Source organism: Emys orbicularis, chromosome 1 (genome assembly GCF_028017835.1).
Source record: "Emys orbicularis isolate rEmyOrb1 chromosome 1, rEmyOrb1.hap1, whole genome shotgun sequence".
Classification (NCBI taxonomy): Eukaryota; Metazoa; Chordata; order Testudines; family Emydidae; genus Emys; species Emys orbicularis.
In genome coordinates, this window is record NC_088683.1 from 32,009,892 (window position 1) to 32,029,246 (window position 19,355).

Below are 19,355 nucleotides of genomic sequence, written 5' to 3' on the forward strand. Positions count from 1 at the left end.
AATGGTCCCTTCTGTCCTTGGAATCTAGGAATCTATTCAAAATATATAACATTGCATGCCACATATCAGGCCATAGAACCATGAACGGTGGAGCCTTCCCAAAAATGGGGGGGGGGGGGCAGGAGCCCCTGCCCCCTCTGTGGCCCTGTCCCGCCTCTTCCCCGAAGCCCCACCCCTGGCCAAGCTGGAAGCCGGAGCCAGGCCAGGGAGCCTGGGCCCCTCCACCTGCCAGGGGAGGGGGGGACAGCCTGAGAGCAGCCCCCAGTCCCGTGTCCCCAGCCCTGGGACCACCACCCCCGTCCAGGGCAACTGGAGGATCCGTGGCTCCCCATAGCTCCAGCTGTCGGCCTAGCCAGGGGGTGGGGCCTTGGGGGGGGGGGGGAAGAGGAGGGGCAAGGCCAGTGGCAAAAAGTGGAAGGGCCATAAACCCCTGGCCCCGCCCCGTTCCAGCACTCCTGCATATAACATATTACATTTGATTGAGAATGCAAACACTTGAATGCTAGACCAACTTTGTCTAACAAAAAGGATTTAAAATCACAGCACAATTTGATCCTATGTATTAACAAGAGATGTTACTTATCTACAATTATATTATAAAATTTGTAAGTCTGGCTTTTATATTTCATTTTTAAATGTTAATTTTGTGTCCAGGACTGGTACTGGATTGTGATCCCTGGAGACTGAAATCCTCCATTAATCCACAGAACAGGAAGGGCATAGAGAGCAACAATGCGAACTCCTCCACTCAAACAAATGTGTCATAACCCTGACCTAAAGGAAGCACCTCTTGGCATGAGTGGGGAGTTTGGTTTCCATAAAAATTCAGCTCTTGGCCTCTCCTCTGATACTGACAGCAAGGGTATCATTTGTTGTGGGTGATTTTGCATTTCAGCTATGTGGTCACTTGGAGGACACCAATTCATTCCATAATTGGAGATATATATTACACACACACACACACACACACTTTTGTTACCTAATTCTCCATAATCAAGATAAAAATACAATTAATAAGGGGCAATAACTAAATTATCACTTTCAAACCAACATAGGTTCCTTCAGAACATTCTTTCCACATCAGGCTCAACCACAAATAGAACGCTGGATTGTGCCTGGACCTGAACAGGTGCAAGAAGGTTCAGAAGGAGGAGATGGTGGAAAAGGGAGAAAGCACAAGAACCTCCCTCCCCTTTGCACGTGTGTGCAGGGATTGCACAGAATCTGTCCCCTATAGTCCTCTAAATGCAAGAGCTCCACAAGACCCTCACTCTCAGTGGTTCTAACATACGCAAAATGAATGAAGAAGAGGGCAAAGAACGCCATCGTCCCACACAGAATGGGAAAAATGAATCCAGCATTCTTGCAAAAGGTGGCATAGATGCTATGCTTCCTAGAGGCGTTGTTTCTGAATCAGACAAAATGCCACCCTGAGCTCCTGATGCACTTCCCACACCATAGGACTATGTGCCTTAAAGCCACAATAAAGCCCTAAGAAAAGATAATTCTGTCTATGTAGCCAAAAAGTATTCTTTTAAATACTTATGTAATGTGTGTTTCATAAACTGATCATTTCAATTATTGTCTGGTTCTGTGAAAAACAAATACTGATGACTTGTTAATGTCAATTTTGTTTTAATTATGAGTCATGTTTAAATGTAAAAAACGTCACAAAAAACAACATGATTTCAGAGGTCTGTAACAGTAAGCCATAAATAGTTATAGAACAAACTGGAATTAACATAAGGCTTTTATGTTTAAAACTCGTCTTCCCTTTTCCAGCTGCTGAACTAAGTATAGTTTACTGGTCACTAACGAATGTGTTTGCATTGCTTAACAAAGACTGTATTTTGAAAGTCTCCCGCCCCCCATCTAATTCTATTGTTCTTTATAAAATGTAGAGCATTATAAAAATTAGCTTTATGCCTCGGTTTTTTTAGTTCCCCCTTCTTGTTCCCTAAAACATTTTCCTTATAAAATAATAAATTATTTGGTATGATACAAAATTAAATTTTAACGGCAAGTACTGATAAATGTTTTCAGTAAGGACACAGTACACACTGAAAAATGCCAAAGCAAGCATCTAATGTGCTAATACCGGGGTGGGCAAACTACGACCCGTATCCGTCCCACCAGCTATTTTAATCTGGCCCTCGAGCTCCTACTGGAAAGCGCGCTCTGGGGCTTGCCCTGCTCCAGCACTCCAGCCAAAGAGCAGGGTCGGGAGCCACTCCATACGGCTCCCGGAAGCAGCCGCATGGCCCCACTCCAGCGCTCCAACTGGGGAGCAGGGTTGGGGGCCACACCACACAGCTCCCGGAAGCAGCGGTATAGCCCCCCCCACCACGCGTAGGGGCAGCCAGGAGCCTCCGCTCGGCATGCTATCCCCGCCCCAAGCACCACCCCTGCAGCTCCTATTGGCTGGGAACCACAGCGTACAGAGCCGCCTGGCCGCGTCTCCACGTAGGAGCCGGAGAAGGGACATGTTGCTGCTTCCGGGAGTTGCTTGAGGTAAGCACCACCCGGAGCCTGCACTCCTGAGCCTCCCCCCATGCCCCAACCCCCTGCCCCAGCCCTGATCCTCCTCCCGCCTTCCGAACCCCTCGGTCCCAGCCTGGAGCACCCTCCTACACCCCAAACTCCTCATCCCCAGCCCCACCCCAGCCCCCGCACTCCCAACCAGAGCCCTCACCCCACCCCACACCCCCCTCATTTCTGGCCCCACCCCAGAGCCCGCACCCCCAACCAGAGCCCTCACACCCTCACGCACCCCAACCCAAATTTTGTGAGCATTCATGGCCCACCATATAATTTCTATTTCCAGATATGGCCCTCAGGCCAAAAAGTTTGTTCACCCTTGTGCTAACATAAGATCCCTCTTGCAATGTTGATCTCAAACCCCCAGGGCTTTTAGGGTTCTTAGCCTTTGTCTAGTAACACTGTAAGCAAATGATTGTATCTTAAATAATTGTCCAAAAGCCTAAAGCTTAAATTGAAAGGAAAATAAATAAATAAAGATTCTTACAGGTACTAAAGTGGATCATTTACATAAGGCCCCATTTGGTGGCATTACTAATATTCTGTTACACTGCTCTACAGCCAAAATGTTTCTGAAATAAATGTAGTCAAACTTTACTAATTCTGGGTCACTGAGAACGAAAATGATGCTTAAAATTGTTGATTGGCTCTAGTTTTCAAGATATGCTATTGGGTCAGTATATACGACACCTGACTTGGGAATGGCGGAGGATAAGTGAGTTATAAAGGGAAGGGATCTCAATTTAAACCAGAAATGACTAAAATACATCTTTGACTGGATCGATGAATAAATCTATGACTGGGTTTGGACAGTACTTGCTTTTTAGGCAAAACAATGAATGATGCAATCTGAAGCTGGTATTGCGTCATACATGATATGAATTGCATCATGTTATTCCTAGAAGTCATGGATGATGCAATCATAACGAAGCTTACATCACTCTGCTGAACAAATTGCCCTATATCAGCTCTAGAAATCATACAGTGTCGTGCTCTCTTATTTGTCAGTGTTTGATTTTGCAAAGGGACACATTTCTGTTTAGCCAAAGTGAGCAGAGATGCCTCGTACTTGTGTGAACAGTGCAGATAACTTCTGCTATGTTTGTGGTGAAGTGACTTTTGCATCCCAAAAGCGCAGTATAACCACTATGGTTAAGAAAGCCTATCACCTTTATTTTGGCTGCAAAATTGGAGATCAGGACAAGAGGTGGGCCCCACACATATGCTGCAACACTTGTGCAACAAATCTTCGCCAGTGGTTGAACAGGAAAAGGAAATCTATGCCTTTTGCAGTGCCAATGATTTGGAGAGAGCCAACAGATCATACCAGCAATTGTTACTTCTGCATGGTGCCTCCAGTTGGGAAAGGTGTGTCAAAGAAGAAAAAGTGGACAGTGCATTATCCAAACATTCCATCAGCTATACGCCCAGTACCCCACGGAGAAGGACTGCCGGTTCCTGATGCACCAGAATCATTCTCACTTGAGTCAGACGAGGAAGAGGAAGAGGATGAAACTTCTGGTCCTGAACCATCAATGTCACAGGACCCACATTTTCTCCCATCCTCCTCCTCTGAACCACATCTCATAACACAAGGTGAACTGAATGACCTTGTCAGGGATTTGGAACTACCCAAGAGTAAGGCAGAGCTGTTGGGCTCCAGACTACGGCAGTGGAATCTCCTGGCAGGTGATGTTAGGGTTTCCATGTTCCGTGACCGTCAAAAGGATCTTGTCCCATTCTTCTTCATGGAAGGTGATCTTGTAGCCTGCAACAACATCGATGGTGTGATGGCAGCCCTCAACATTGTTCACGATCCAGATGAGTGGAGACTGTTCATTGATCCACCGAAGACGAGTCTTAAAGCTGTTTTACTGCATAATGGCAATGTTTTGCCATCAATTCCAGTTGGTCATGCAGTCCATATGAAGGAAACCTATGACAACATGAAACAACTTTTGAGGTGCATAAACTATGACCAACATCAGTGGCAGCTTTGTGGCGATTTGAAGGTTGTTGCTCTCTTGCTTGGTCTGCAGACTGGATACACAAAGTACTGCTGTTTTCTCTGCGAATGGGATAGTCGTGCAAGAGATTCCCACTACATCAAGAAAGATTGGCCACTCCGACAGTCATTGGAGCCTGGGAGGAAAAGTGTTCAGTATCCACCACTTGTTGAATCACGGAAGATTTTGTTACCACCCTTACACATCAAGCTGGGTCTGATGAAGAACTTTGTCAAGGCCATTGACAAAACACAAGCAGCTTTCAAGTACCTCCGTGGAAAATTTCCAAGGTTAAGTGAAGCTAAGATAAAGGAAGGTGTCTTTGTTGGTCCTCAGATTCGTGAACTTCTTCGAGATGATGCATTTGACCATGCACTGCGTGGCAAGGAAAAGACGGCATGGAAAGCCTTCCAGTTAGTGGCAATAAATTTTCTCGGAAACAACAAGGCAGACAACTACAGGTTGTTGGTGGAAAACCTCCTCAAGGCATACAAAAGCCTTGGTTGCAACATGTCACTAAAGATACATTTTTTGCACTCTCACCTAGATTTTTTTCCACCGAACTGCGGAGCAGTGAGCGACGAGCACGCCGAGCGATTTCACCAGGACATTGCAACAATGGAGAAACGCTATCAGGGCAAATGGAGCCCATCAATGCTTGCAGACTATTGCTGGACAGTGACAAGAGATGGTCCATTTAATGAATACAAGAGACAAGCCAAGAAGCGCCGAGTAGACACTGAATAGGACTAAACTACGTACATAATAGTTTTTTGCCTTTTGTTTCATAATAAATTTTATTTATATAACCCTTTTGCTGATTTTTAAAGTGTTACATAAACAGGACAGGTGAAATATTATCATGTAAAGCAACCATAAACACATGAAAAGACCTAGGTTTACAATTTATGATTAAAACTCTACTATCTACACAATATACATAGACATAAAATGTAAAAACTTAAATATCTTAGAAACAGTAGCCAATCAGTTGTTTTAATTGTCATATTTGAATTCAGCACATCAAAATACATAATAAATAGCACATTTTATCTCTGAAGCAGACGACTTCACAACAATTGTAGACCAGTGTTATCTTTAAATTGGTTCCCTTTTCATTACTAGTATGCGTAGTGAATTGAGGCAGTAATGTTTCAATGATAGCCACTTACTTGAATTTAAATATGTATTGTCCTCTACTATTTAAGCAGCATCAATCTGTGACAGTCAGTGATTGCAGAAACTGTAACTGTTACAGTACTTACTAAATATAGTACCTGTTCTGTCTAAGACATTATTATTTTTGACTTTTTAGAGATCAATAACTTTCCCACTGTTTGTAGAGAAGTTTGTGAGGTCTGTATTAGTAGTCCAACTTGCCTTGGTATCTGCATTACTGATCTACTAAGAAGCTGAAGTTCACTTTGTATGAGTTGATGATACAGCAGCAAACCACTGTGTGGCAAGCTGAGCCAGAAGGAAATATGTTAATCAATCCAGACACTGCCCTTACTCAGACAAATCTCAAAACACAAATCAGAAAGAGCTAATGATCCATTAAACTGTGCACTGAAAAGCAGTTGTTAGTGTAGACATGCTGTAGCAAAATGGAGCGTCTACAGTAACCCCTCGCTTCACGTTGTAGTTGTGTTCCTGAAAAATGCTACTTTAAGCGAAACGACGTTAAGCAAATCCAATTTCCCTATAAGAATTAATGTAAATAGGTGGGGTTAGGTTCCAGGAAAAAAAATTCTCCAAACAAAAGACTATCTATCTGCAGTATTAGCCAATAGGTTGAAAGACACACACACACACACACACACACACAGTATAAGTTTTAAACAAACAATTTAATACTGTACACAGCACTGAGGATTGTGAACCTTGGTTGAGGTGGTGGAGTCAGAGGCCTGGTCTACACTATGACTTTAATTCGGATTTAGCAGCGTTAAATCGAATTAACCCTGCACCCGTCCACACAACGGAGCCATTTATTTCGAAATAAAGGGCTCTTAAAATCGATTTCTGTACTCCACCCCGACGAGCGGAGTAGCGCCAAAATCGATTTTGTCATTTCGAATTAGGGTTCGTGTGGCCGCAATTTGATGGTATTGGCCTCCGGGAGCTGTCCCAGAGTGCACCATTGTGACCGCTCTGGACAGCAATCTGAACTCGCATGCACTGGCCAGGTAGACAGGAAAAGCCCCAGGAAAATTTGAATTTCATTTCCTGTTTGCCCAGCGTGGAGAGCACAGGTGACCACAGATAGATAGCTCAGCTCATCAGCACAGGTAACCATGCAGGCTGATAATCGAAAAAGAGCACCAGCATGGACCGTACGGGAGGTACTGGATCTGATCGCTATATGGGGAGAGGATTCAGTGCTAGCAGAACTTCGTTCGAAAAGACAAAATGCCAAAACTTTTGAAAAAATCTCCAAGGGCATGATGGAGAGAGGCCACAATAGGGACTCAGAGCAGTGCCGCGTGAAAGTCAAGGAGCTCAGACAAGCCTATCAAAAAACAAAGGAGGCAAACGGTCGCTCCGGGTCAGAGCCGCGGACATGCCGCTTCTACGCCGAGCTGCATGCAATTCTAGGGGGGGCCGCCACCACTACCCCACCTGTGACCGTGGATTCCGGGTCGGGGATAGTCTCATCAGCTACACCTGAGGATTCTGCGGATGGGGAAGAGGAGGAGGAGGAGGAGGAGGACGAGCTTGCAGAGAGCACCCAACACTCCGTTCTCCCCAACAGCCAGGATCTTTTTCTCAGCCTGACTGAAGTACCCTCCCAACCCTCCCAAGCCAGTATCCAAGACCATGACCCCATGGAAAGGACCTCAGGTGAGTTTACCTTTTAAAATATAAAACTTGTTTTAAAAGCAAGCGTTTTTTAATGATTACTTTGCCCTGAGGACTTGGGATGCATTCGCGGCCAGTACAGCTACTGGAAAAGGCTGTTAACGTGTCTGGGGATGGAGCGGAAATCCTCCAGGGACAGCTCCATGAAGCTCTCCAGGAGGTACTCCAAAAGCCTTGCCACAAGGTTTCTGGGCAGTGCAGCCTTATTCCGTCCTCCATGGTAGGACACTTGACCACGCCATGCTTGCAGCAAGTAATCTGGTATCATTGCCTGACAAAGCCTGGCAGCGTATGGTCCCGGTGTTTGCTGGCATTCAAGCAACATCCGTTCTTTATCTTGCTGTGTAATCCTCAGGAGAGTGATATCGCTCATGGTAACCTGGTTGAAATACAGGAACTTAATTAAGGGGACAGAGGTGGCCGTTCCTACTGGGCTGTTTGCCTGTGGCTGAAAAGAAATCCTTCCCTGCAGTTAGCCAAGCATGGGGGGGGGGGGGGGGGGGAATTGGCCCTGAGCTTTTCGCGTTTGGCTAGCAGGGATCTTCCCTGTTACCAGCCACGCGGTGGGGGGAGGGGTACATTGATCATCCCAGAGAATTCATGGCGGGGGGGGCGGAGGGGTTAGTTTGGTTTCTGCAGGGATCTTCCCTGATACCTGCCACGCGGTGGGGGGAGGGATAAAGCGATCATCCCAGAGAATTGGATGGGGGGGATGGGGGGGGTTAGTTTGTTTTCTGCTGCTGAAGGTTAACAGGAAAACCGCAGCAGTCAACAGGCTTTGCTTGGTATGTGGGAAAGGAGGGCGCAGAAGCCGAAAGACAATGGCTTACCATGGCTCCCTGCAAGCTGAATTCTGTTGCCCGGACCTGCGTCTGTGATCTCTAACACCAAAGCCACTCAATATTAAGATGGAAAATGCTACCTTGTACTGAAATCACATGTGCTATGTAATGTGAATAGTGTTTTTCACCATGAAAGAGTATAAGCATTGTTCTGTAAAATGTATCATTTTAAAAACTTCTCTCCTTTTTTTCAACCCTCCCTCCAGCAGCTGCAAATTTTTCAAGCCTCCCTCCTCCGTCCCGAAGGCTATCTCAGATAAGGCGGCGTTGAAAGAGGACGCGAGACGACATGTTCACGGAAATAATGGAATGCACCCGCAATGAAAGAGCTCATTTGAATGAGTGGAAGGACACTGTATCTAAATTTAGGAAAGATGCCAGTGAACGTGAGGTCATGAGGGACGCTCGAGATGAGAGGTGGCAGGCTGCAACGCTGGGGCTGCTGCGTGAGCAAACCGACATGCTCCGGCGTCTGGTGGAGCTTCAGGAACGGCAGCAGGATGACAGAGTGCCGATGCAGCCGCTGTATAACCTCCCTCCCCCCTCCCCATGTTCCATATCCTCCTCACCCAGACGTGTAAGAACGCGGGGGGGGAGGCTCCGTGCACCCTCCCACTCCACCCCAGTGGACAGCCCAACCAAAAGGCTGTCATTATATTGAATTTGTTCAGTGGCCTTTTACTTCCCTCCTATCCTCCTCCCAAACCTCACCCAGATTACCTTCTTGGTTCTCTCCCTATGTTTATAATCACTTAATAAAGAATACATGATTTTTAAACGATAGTGACTTTATTTCCTTTGAAAAAAAGCTGGGGGAACGGGGAGGGTGGGTTCCTTACAGAGAATGAATGAGTCAATAAAGGGGGCGGGTTTTCATGAAGGGAGAAACAAACAGAAATTTCACACTGTAGCCTGGCCAGTCATGAAACTGGTTTTCAAAGCTTCTCTGATGCACAGCGCTTCCTGGTGTGCTCTTCTAATCGCCCTGGTGTCTGGCTGCGCGTAATCAGCAGCCAGGCGATTTGCCTCAGCCTCCCACCCTGCCATAAAGGTCTCCCCCTTACTTTCACAGAGATTGTGGAGCACACAGCAAGCAGAAATAACAATGGGGAGATTCCTTTGGCTGAGGTCAGAGCGAGTCAGTAGCGATCGCCAGCGACCTTTTAAACGGCCAAATGCACATTCTACCACCATTCTGCACTTGCTCAGCCTGTAATTAAACAGCTCCTGACTCCTGTCCAGGCTGCCTGTGTATGGCTTCATGAGCCATGGCATTAAGGGGTAGGCTGGGTCTCCAAGAATAACTATTGGCATTTCAACATCCCCAACGGTTATTTTCTGGTCCGGGAAATAAGTCCCTTGCTGCAGCCCTTTAAACAGAGTAGTGTTCCTGAAGACGCGAGCATCATGAACCCTTCCCGGCCAGCCGGCGTTGATGTTGGTGAAACGTCCCTTGTGATCCACAAGTGCTTGCAGCACCATTGAAAAGTACCCCTTGCGGTTTATGTACTGGGTACCCTGGTGCTCCGGTGCCAAGATAGGGATGTGGGTTCCATCTATCGCCCCACCACAGTTAGGGAATCCCATTGCAGCAAAGCCATCCACTATGACCTGCACATCTCCCAGAGTCACTAGCTTTTGTAGCAGCACCTCAGTGATTGCTTTGGCTACTTGCATCACAGCAGCCCCCACAGTAGATTTGCCCACTCCAAATTGATTCCCGACTGACCGGTAGCTGTCTGGCGTTGCAAGCTTCCACAGGGCTATTGCCACTCGCTTCTCAACTGTGAGGGCTGCTCTCATCTTGGTATTCTGGCGCTTCAGGGCAGGGGAAAGCGAGTCACAAAGTTCCAAGAAAGTGCCCTTACGCATGCGAAAGTTTCGCAGCCACTGGGAATCGTCCCACACCTGCAACACTATGCGGTCCCACCACTCTGTGCTTGTTTCCCGGGCCCAGAATCGGCGTTCCACGGCTATAACCTGCCCCATTAACAGCATGATCTCCAAAGCACCGGGTCCCGCGGTTCGATAGAATTCCATGTCCATATCCTCATCACTCTCGTCGCCGCGCTGCCGTAGCCTGCTCCTCGCCGCCTGGTTTTCCAGGTTTTTGTTCAGCATAAACTTCACGATAAGGCGCGAGGTATTTACAATGTTCATGACTGCTGTCTTGAGCTGAGCGGGCTCCATGCTTGCCGTGGTATGGCGTCTGCACTGTTCACCCAGGAAAAAGGCGCGAAATGGTTGTCTGCCGTTGCTTCCTGGAGAGGGGGGAGGATATACCCAGAACCACCCAAGACAATGTTTTTGGCCCCATCAGGCATTGGGATCTCAACCCAGAATTCCAATGGGCGGAGGAGACTGCGGGAACTATGGGATAGCTATGGGATAGCTACCCACAGTGCAACGCTCCAGAAATCGACGCTAGCCCCGGTACATGGATGCACACCGCCGAATTAATGTGCTTAGTGTGGTTGCATACATTCGACTTTATACAATCTGTTTTACAATTTCGAATTATATAAATTCGGATTAATCCCGTAGTGTAGACATACCCTCAGAGGGTGGGATATTTCCCAGGGAATGCATTACTGCTAAATGATGAACTAGCATTCAGCTGAGCCCTCAAGGGTTAACACACTGTTGTTAATGTAGCCTCACACTCTACAAGGCAGCACGAATGGAGGGAGGAGACACAGCATGGCAGAGAGACAGGGACACACAGTGTGTGTGTGTGTGTGTGTGTGTGTGTGTGTGTGTGTGTGTGTGTGAGAGAGAGAGAGAGACATACACCGTGTGTGTGTGAAAGAGAGACGCGCATTGATCCTTTAAGTAAATACACTGCCTTTTTAAGTAGATAAGCAAGTTGAGACAGCAGCTGCTGCCAGCAAGCTCCCTCCATCCTGAGCTGTCCTGTCCTCATCCCCTCTCCCCCGGCTCTATGGAGATGGGGTTCAGGAGCCGGGGGAGAGGGACATCCTGACATTAACACCCCTCTTCCCCCCCTGCACAGCAAGCAGGAGGCTCCCAGGAGCAGCTCCAAGGCAGAGGGCAGGAGCAGCACAGGACAGTGGGGGGAGGGACAGCTGAACTGCCCGGCAATTGATAGCCTGCTGGGCGGCTGCCGCACAGGGAACATAGGGGAGCGGGGAGCTGATGGGGGGCTGCCGGTCCACCCTGGTTCCAAGCCCCAACCAGCTAGCTCCAACAGGCTGCTCTTTCTGCAAGCAGTGGACAAAACAGGCGGCTGCCAAACAAAGTTAGAAGGGAGCATTGCGCAACTTTAAACGAGCATGGTCTCTAATTAATCAGCAACGTAACAACGTTAACCAGGACAATGTTAAGTGAGGAGTTACTGTACATGATGCCCATTGCCATAGCATTTAGACACTTCACATTATTTAAGAACACTTAGGCTTTGTCTTCACTACCCGCCGATCCGGCGGGTAGCAATCGGTCTATCGGGGATCGACTTACCGCGTCTAGTGAAGACGCGGTAAAATCGATCCCTGAACGCTCTGCCGTCGACTCCGGAAATCCACCTCGGCAGGAGGCGGCAGCGGAGTCGGCGGCAGCGCGGCAGCGGTCGACTTTCCCGCGTCCTCACCGCCAGGTAAGCCGACCTAAAATACGCAACTTCAGCTACGGTATTCACGTAGCTGAAGTTGCGTATCTTAGGTCGGACCCCCGCTGTAGTGTAGACCTAGCCTTAGTTAAATTAAACAATATCATCCTCATAATGTGGTTCAACAACCACAACTTTTTTGTCCTAATGCCATTGTACTACAATACAGTATGGGCAGATGGTGGCTAGCCCCTGCACTGGTGTACAAAGTGGGAGGGTTGAAAGAGACACTCGCCTACTACTCATCTGCGGGACCTGATCCAGCAATCCTTATTCATGTGATTAATTCTGACTCATGTTAGTACTGCAGTGGACATTAGTCCTGTTGATTGGATCCTGTACAATGGTCACAATTAAAAAGGCAATATTAGCCAATAGGTACTACACAGTTACTAGAGTTATTTCCTATTCTACGTATAGAGAAAAAATGTGGTATCTCAGTTAGCTTAATGCTTTATGGCAACTGTTGACAAAGGCTAGTTTTCAATGTTGACGACTGCATATGCCATTAAACCATGGTTTGGAATTATTTACACATGCAAGAAACGTATATAAACTGGAGAAGTATATTCAGTTGTCACTAGTTAGTACACATATGCAAAGTTAATATGAAGTGCATTAGTTGTATACATAAATAGAGATAGATATATGTACACTTCACTCAGTTTAGTGTGGTGAATATGCTATTTTATCTGCTTTTCAACTGCATCTCATATTTTTTTCTTACTTACTTAGGTGAACTCTTAGTAAATCCAGATCAACCAAGATTTACCATTCCAATAGCCCAGATTGCTCCTGACCTGATATTGGCTGATTTGCCTAGAAATATCCTGTTGAACAATGATGAACTGGAATTTGACCAGGCTCCTGAATTTCTGTTGGGTGAATATTAATTTTTAGTCCCTCCTATATGCCTATGTGACAAGGATATTAAAAGTATAATGTTTATGTAAATTAAGCTATAGGGCTAAATTATAAAACATACTGAAAACATTTTACTGAGTTTTTTTCTATTTGATTTGTCTATTATGCTATTAAAAGCTACTTCTGAATTATAGAGGGTTTTTTAACTGCCAATAATATGTATGTTAGGGCCCTGATTTTTCAGATGTGCTGAGCGCACACTACTCTCACTGGCTTAAGCTGAGACTGTTGGTGCTCTGTGCTTTTTAGTCAGGCCCAGTCAATTCGAGAAAAGATTGATGTTCTTTTATTTTTTTATGTTCCCCTCCCATTTCTTTTTGAAAAGGTGACAGTGAACTGCCCAGCAGTTGATAGCCTGCTGGGCAGCTGCCTCACAGGGAACATAGGGGAGCTGATGGGGGGCTGCCAGTCCACCCTGCTTCCAAGCCCCCACCAGCTATCTCCAACAGGCTGCTCTTTCTGCAAGCAGCGGACAAAACAGGCAGCTGCCAAACAATGTTATAAGGGAGCATTGCGCAACTTTAACCGAGCATGTTCTCTATTGATCAGCAACATAACAACGAAACGACGTTAACCGGGACGATGTTAAATGAGGAGTTACTGTACAGCACACTGTCCCCACCATAAACTCAGACTCAAGAGTCCCACAGTTATTGTGACTGAATCACAATGGATGAAGCAGGGAAGGTTGAGTAGTTAGTGTATAGTATTTTTAAAATTGTTATAGCATTAGAGAGCAGAGGAAAGGGTGGCTGCAGCATTTTGTGACGCAAAGGATTTGAGCTTCATGCTAGCTAGAGGTCTGCTTAAAACAATATTAGACTTTTTGTAGCCCCTTAAAGTAAACTCATAAAGGCTAAGAAATTCAGACAGAAGGCTGAAACTTCATTTTAAAACCAACTATTAAACGTGAGTTAAAGATATTATCCCAGTGTCCTAGCCAAATTGCAGTTCAGGTACAGTAATTACGTTCTTCCTTATGCAGTTTTCAAAATTTCCCCTGCAGTTTCAGTTTGAGGTATTTTTTACTTCCTTTTCTAAACTTCTGTGTCATTTTGCTATGCTAAACAACTGCTGCATTCAATCCTAAAAGTAATGGCTCTATAAATCCCTTACCTATGTGATAACTGAATAGTGAGCCATGAAATTAAAGTTTCAGATTCCCCACACTGCTCTGAGATCCTCAAATGAAAGGTATAATAGTAGTGCAAAGAATTACTATTTCATTATTATTATAATAACTATACATCACAGGGAGAGTCAAGAATACAATGTATTGCTTACTCTGAATTTTTTTAATTGTGTGTGTTTTAACTTAGACCTTTCCCATTATTTAAAATAGATATTTGTGGGGGAATTTTATATTTTGCTTCCTAACAAACCAAAATAGCAATTTTTTTCACCTTTTAAAATCATACACATTTATTTTAAAAAAATACAAGCCAGCCCTAAAGAGATCATATTGTGTATAAATATCCTTTGGGGGTAACATACATTTTATTTTATGTGATTGACTGCCAGGAAGGATCTGTTTCATAATGTGTTTTCTGGCAATGACATGGAAAACACCTGCAATATTTAATATGAAAATGAGTCAGTCTTATATTACAGAGATAACCAAGCAGAATCTTAAACTGCAGAATTTCCCCCGGCTTTGTTTCTAAGGTTGTCCTGTGCGTCTCAGTGGCAATTTAAGTCAGATGTCACTTCCTTAACACACCCTGCTATGTTTAAGAACAATATTGGAATATAGCCAACATATCGCATTTGTAGCATGACACCACATGGGATTTGGAAAATTGTGCAATACAGTACTTACATTATTTATAAATGTACTTGTTTGCTTTATTTTGGTTTAATATTTAGAAAGAGAAAAAGAGAGAAAATAATTCATATAAGCAAACAACAGGTGACAACAGCCTTTAGCCATTAAAAATCATTAGTATTCCAGAGCAGTGGTCCATGATAATAGTAACATAAGAACATAAAAACGGCCGTACCGGGTCAGACCAAAGGTCCATCTAGCCCAGTATCCTGTCTACCGACACTGGCCAATGCCAGGTGCCCCAGAGGAAGTGGGCCTAACAGGCAATGATCAAGTGATCTCTCTCCTGCCATCCATCTCCACCCTCTGACAAACAGAGGCTAGGGACACCATTCCTTACCCATCCTGGCTAATAGCCATTAATGGACTTAACCACCATGAATTTATCCAGTTCTCTTTTAAACGCTGTTATAGTCCTAGCCTTCACAACCGCCTCAGGTAAGGAGTTCCACAAGTTGACTGTGCGCTGCGTGAAGAAGAACTTCCTTGTATTTGTTTTAAACCTGCTGCCTATTAATTTCATTTGGTGACCCCTAGTTCTTGTATTATGGGAATAAGTAAATAACTTTTCCTTATCCACTTTCTCCACATCACTCATGATTTTATATACCTCTATCATATCCCCCCTTTAGTCTCCTCTTTTCCAAGCTGAAGAGTCCTAGCCTCTTTAATCTCATATGGGACCCGTTCCAAAACCCTAATCATTTTAGTTGCCCTTTTCTGAACCTTTTCTAGTGCCAGTATATCTTTTTTGAGATGAGGAGACCAAATCTGAACGCAGTATTCGAGATGTGGGCGTACCATCGATTTATATAAGGGCAATAATATATTCTCAGTCTTATTCTCTATCCCCTTTTTAATGATTCCTAACATCCTGTTTGCTTTATTGACCACCTCTGCACACTGCGTGGACATCTTCAGAGAACTATCCACGATGACTCCAAGATCTTTTTCCTGACTTGTTGTAGCTAAATTAGCCCCCATCATATTGTATGTATAGTTGGGGTTATTTTTTCCAATGTGCATTACTTTACATTTATCCACATTAAATTTCATTTGCCATTTTGTTGCCCAATCACTTAGTTTTGTGAGATCTTTTTGAAGTTCGTCACAGTCTGCTTTGGTCTTAACTATCTTAAGAAGTTTGGTATCATCTGCAAACTTTGCCACCTCACTGTTTATCCCTTTCTCCAGATCATTTATGAATAAGTTGAATAGGATTGGTCCTCGGACTGACCCTTGGGGAACACCACTAGTTACCCCTCTCCATTCTGAGAATTTACCATTTATTCCTATCCTTTGTTCCCTGTCTTTTAACCAGTTCTCAATCCATGAAAGGACCTTCCCTTTTATCCCATGACAGCTTAATTTATGTAAGAGCCTTTGGTGAGGGACCTTGTCAAAGGCTTTCTGGAAATCTAAGTACACTATGTCCACTGGATCCCCCTTGTCCACATGTTTGTTGACCCCTTCAAAGAACTCCAATAGATTAGTAAGATACAATTTCCCTTTACAGAAACCATGTTGACTATCGCTCAACAGTTTATGTTTTTCTATGTGTCTGACAATTTTATTCTTAACTATTGTTTCGACTAATTTGCCCAGTACCGACATTAGACTTACCGGTCTGTAATTGCCGGGATCACCTCTAGAGCCCTTTTTAAATATTGGTGTTACATTAGCTAACTTCCAGTCATTGGGTACAGAAGCCGATTTAAAGGACAGGTTACAAACCTTAGTTACCAGTTCCGCAACTTCACATTTGAGTTCTTTCAGAACTCTTGGGTGAATGCCATCTGGTCCCGGTGACTTGTTAATGTTAAGTTTATCAATTAATTCCAAAACCTCCTCTAGTGACACTTCAATCTGTGACAGTTCCTCAGATTTGTCACCTACAAAAGCCGGCTCAGGTTTGGGAATCTCCCTAACATCCTCAGCCGTGAAGACTGAAGCAAAGAATCCATTTAGTTTCTCCGCAATGACTTTATCGTCTTTAAGCGCTCCTTTTGTATCTCGATCATCAAGGGGCCCCACTGGTTGTTTAGCAGGCTTCCTGCTTCTGATGTAGTTAAAAAACATTTTGTTATTACCTTTGGGGGTTTTGGCTAGCCATTCTTCAAACTCCTCTTTGGCTTTTCTTATTACATTCTTGCACTTAATTTGGCAGTGTTTATGCTCCTTTCTATTTGCCTCACTAGGATTTGACTTCCACTTTTTAAAGGAAGTCTTTTTATCTCTCACTGCTTCTTTTACATGGTTGTTAAGCCACGGTGTCTCTTTTTTAGTTCTTTTACTGTGTTTCTTAATTTGGGGTATATATTGAAGTTGGGCCTCTATTACGGTGTCTTTAAAAAGCACCCTTGCCGCTTGCAGGGATTTCACTTTAGTCACTGTACCTTTTAACTTCTGTTTAACTAACCCCCTCATTTTTGCATAGTTCCCCCTTTTGAAATTAAATGCCACAGTGTTGGGCTGTTGAGATGTTCTTCCCACCACAGGGATGTTGAATGCTATTGTATTATGGTCACTATTTCCAAGCGGTACTGTTATAGTTACCTCTTGGACCAGCTCCTGCGTTCCACTCAGGACTAAATCTAGAATTGCCTCTCCCCTTGTGGGTTCCTGTACCAGCTGCTCCATGAAGCAGTCACTTAAAGTATTGAGAAATTTTATCTCTGCATTTCGTCCTGAAGTGAAATGTTCCCAGTCAATATGGGGATAATTGAAATCCCCCACTATTGAGTTCTTAATTTTGATAGCCTCTCTAATTTCCCTTAGCATTTCATCATCACTATCACTGTCTTGGTCAGGTGGTCTATAATAGATCCCTAATAATATATTCTTATTAGAGCATGAAATTTCTACCCATAGAGATTCTATGGAACATGTGGATTCACTTAAGATTTTTACTTCATTTGATTCTACAGTTTCTTTCACATATAGTGCCACTCCACCACCTGCACGACCTGTTCTGTCCTTCCGATATATTTTGTACCCCAGAATGATTGTGTCCCATTGATTGCTCTCAGTCCACCAGGTTTCTGTGATGCCTATTATATCAATATCCTCCTTTATCACAAGGCACTCTAGTTCACCCATCTTATTATTTAGACTTCTAGCATTTGTGTACAAGCACTTTAAAAACTTGTCACTGTTTATTTGTCTGCCCTTTTCTGATGTGTCAGATTCTTTTTTATGTGAATGTTTATCATCTGATCTGGCCCTTAGAATATATTGGTAATATTATTAGTATAATATAATAGTGGTACCTATTATAATCTGTTACTTAAAATTTTCCAACAAGTAATTTGACACAGAAGAAATATAGCAACATGGATAACTGAATTCCACAGATTAAAATGGTATATGGTATATTGTTATTTATTTTTAAATCCACTACCGTTTGTCTCTCTTTAATGCGTTTCTTTACTAGAACATCTGGTGGTGACTGTACAGAACTACTAACATTTGGGGCCCTGGAGCTATAGTTTTGTTGTATTTATCTTCTTACAGTAATATTTTCTCATCTTATGTCATCTACGTAGTGACTTGTTAGCAGAAGCATTTGCACGGAGACTATTAATGTACAATACTGTATGGCTGTTTTCACACACGCGTAACTACCCCTGTGGTACGAAAGGCTGTGTACTGTTACCAGGGGTGAAAGTAAGGCGGTCTGGTCCGGTACTGCATACAGGAAAAAAGTGGCCATTGGTACCGGCCTGTACCGCTGACTTTAAAGCGCTGCCCCGCTTAAAGCGCCGTCGCCGATGGGGGGTGGGCACAAAAGGGGCAGCGACATTAAAGCGCTGCCAGAGCCAGCCCCGTACAGGTAAGAGCTCAATTTTACTTTCACCCCGATTGTTACTGTCTGGCATGGAGACTACACAGCTGGACTTTCCCAAACGTTGAGGGAGTTCTGATTTGGTTCATTAGAACATCAGGACCAGCTGCAAAGTTTGGCTCTGAATCCAAACTTCCCGCGCAGCTGTGGGGAGCCCGGGGCTGGGGCTTGGCCCCATCGCTCCCAAAGGGGCTGTGTTAGGCTCTGGTCCGTGGGTTTGACAGCGGGCGGCTGGGGACGGGGGGAGGCAGCCAGGAGAGGCAGCCAAGGAGTTTACCTGCTGCACCGCGGCCACTCGCAGGTAGGAGTCCAACACCAGCAACAAGGGCACGTGGACGTTTCGGCCGCCGAACAGCCTGGGCGCTGGGGAGGGGAAGAGAGGAAACAAAGCGAGAAAGAGCCCGTTACTCGCCGGGGCAGAGCGGGGGAGCCCTAGTGGGCGCCCGGCCCGCCCGGACAGGAACCTCACCGCGGGGCCGGTGGGCCAAGGCCAGCAGGTCCTCCAGCGTCTGCAGCAAGCTCTCCAGCTGCTTCCCCTCCTGCACGTTTGTGAGGCGAACGATCAGCTTCCTCAGGGCGGCGTCCTCCCTCTCCTCTTCCTCCTCCTCAGTGCAGCTGCCGCGACTGGCCATGGCTGACCCCCTCCTCATTTCATGCAGAGCGTCTGGTCTGGGAGCTCCTCAGGCTGCTGAGGCGGCGCCCGCTAGTAACTGCTGCCGGATCTATCCCACGGCTCAGCCCCGCCGCTGCAGTCATCGGGCTATTTTTGAGCCTCTCCTCCGTCCCCCCGCCCCCTTCGCCTCAGCGCTGACATAATCTGCGGCGAGACCCGAGAGGCCCTGCCCCGGCTTTGAGGTGAAGGGGGTGCAGCGCTGCCCAGCTACCCTTA

The 19,355-nt window shown here is 45.4% G+C and overlaps 1 protein-coding gene across 1 annotated transcript in view; it reads right to left on the reverse strand.

The window, feature by feature from the left end:
- LRRK2 (leucine rich repeat kinase 2) overlaps positions 1-19,098 on the reverse strand; it is a 139,962-nt gene extending 120,864 nt beyond the window's left edge. Inside the window, exons 1-2 of the mRNA XM_065423787.1 lie at positions 18,936-19,098; positions 18,744-18,829 (exon numbers count right to left, since the gene is read on the reverse strand). Coding sequence (XP_065279859.1) covers positions 18,744-18,829; positions 18,936-19,098 — 249 coding nt within the window. The remainder of the gene's footprint in view (positions 1-18,743; positions 18,830-18,935) is intronic.
- Between the last annotated feature and the right edge of the window lie 257 nt (positions 19,099-19,355).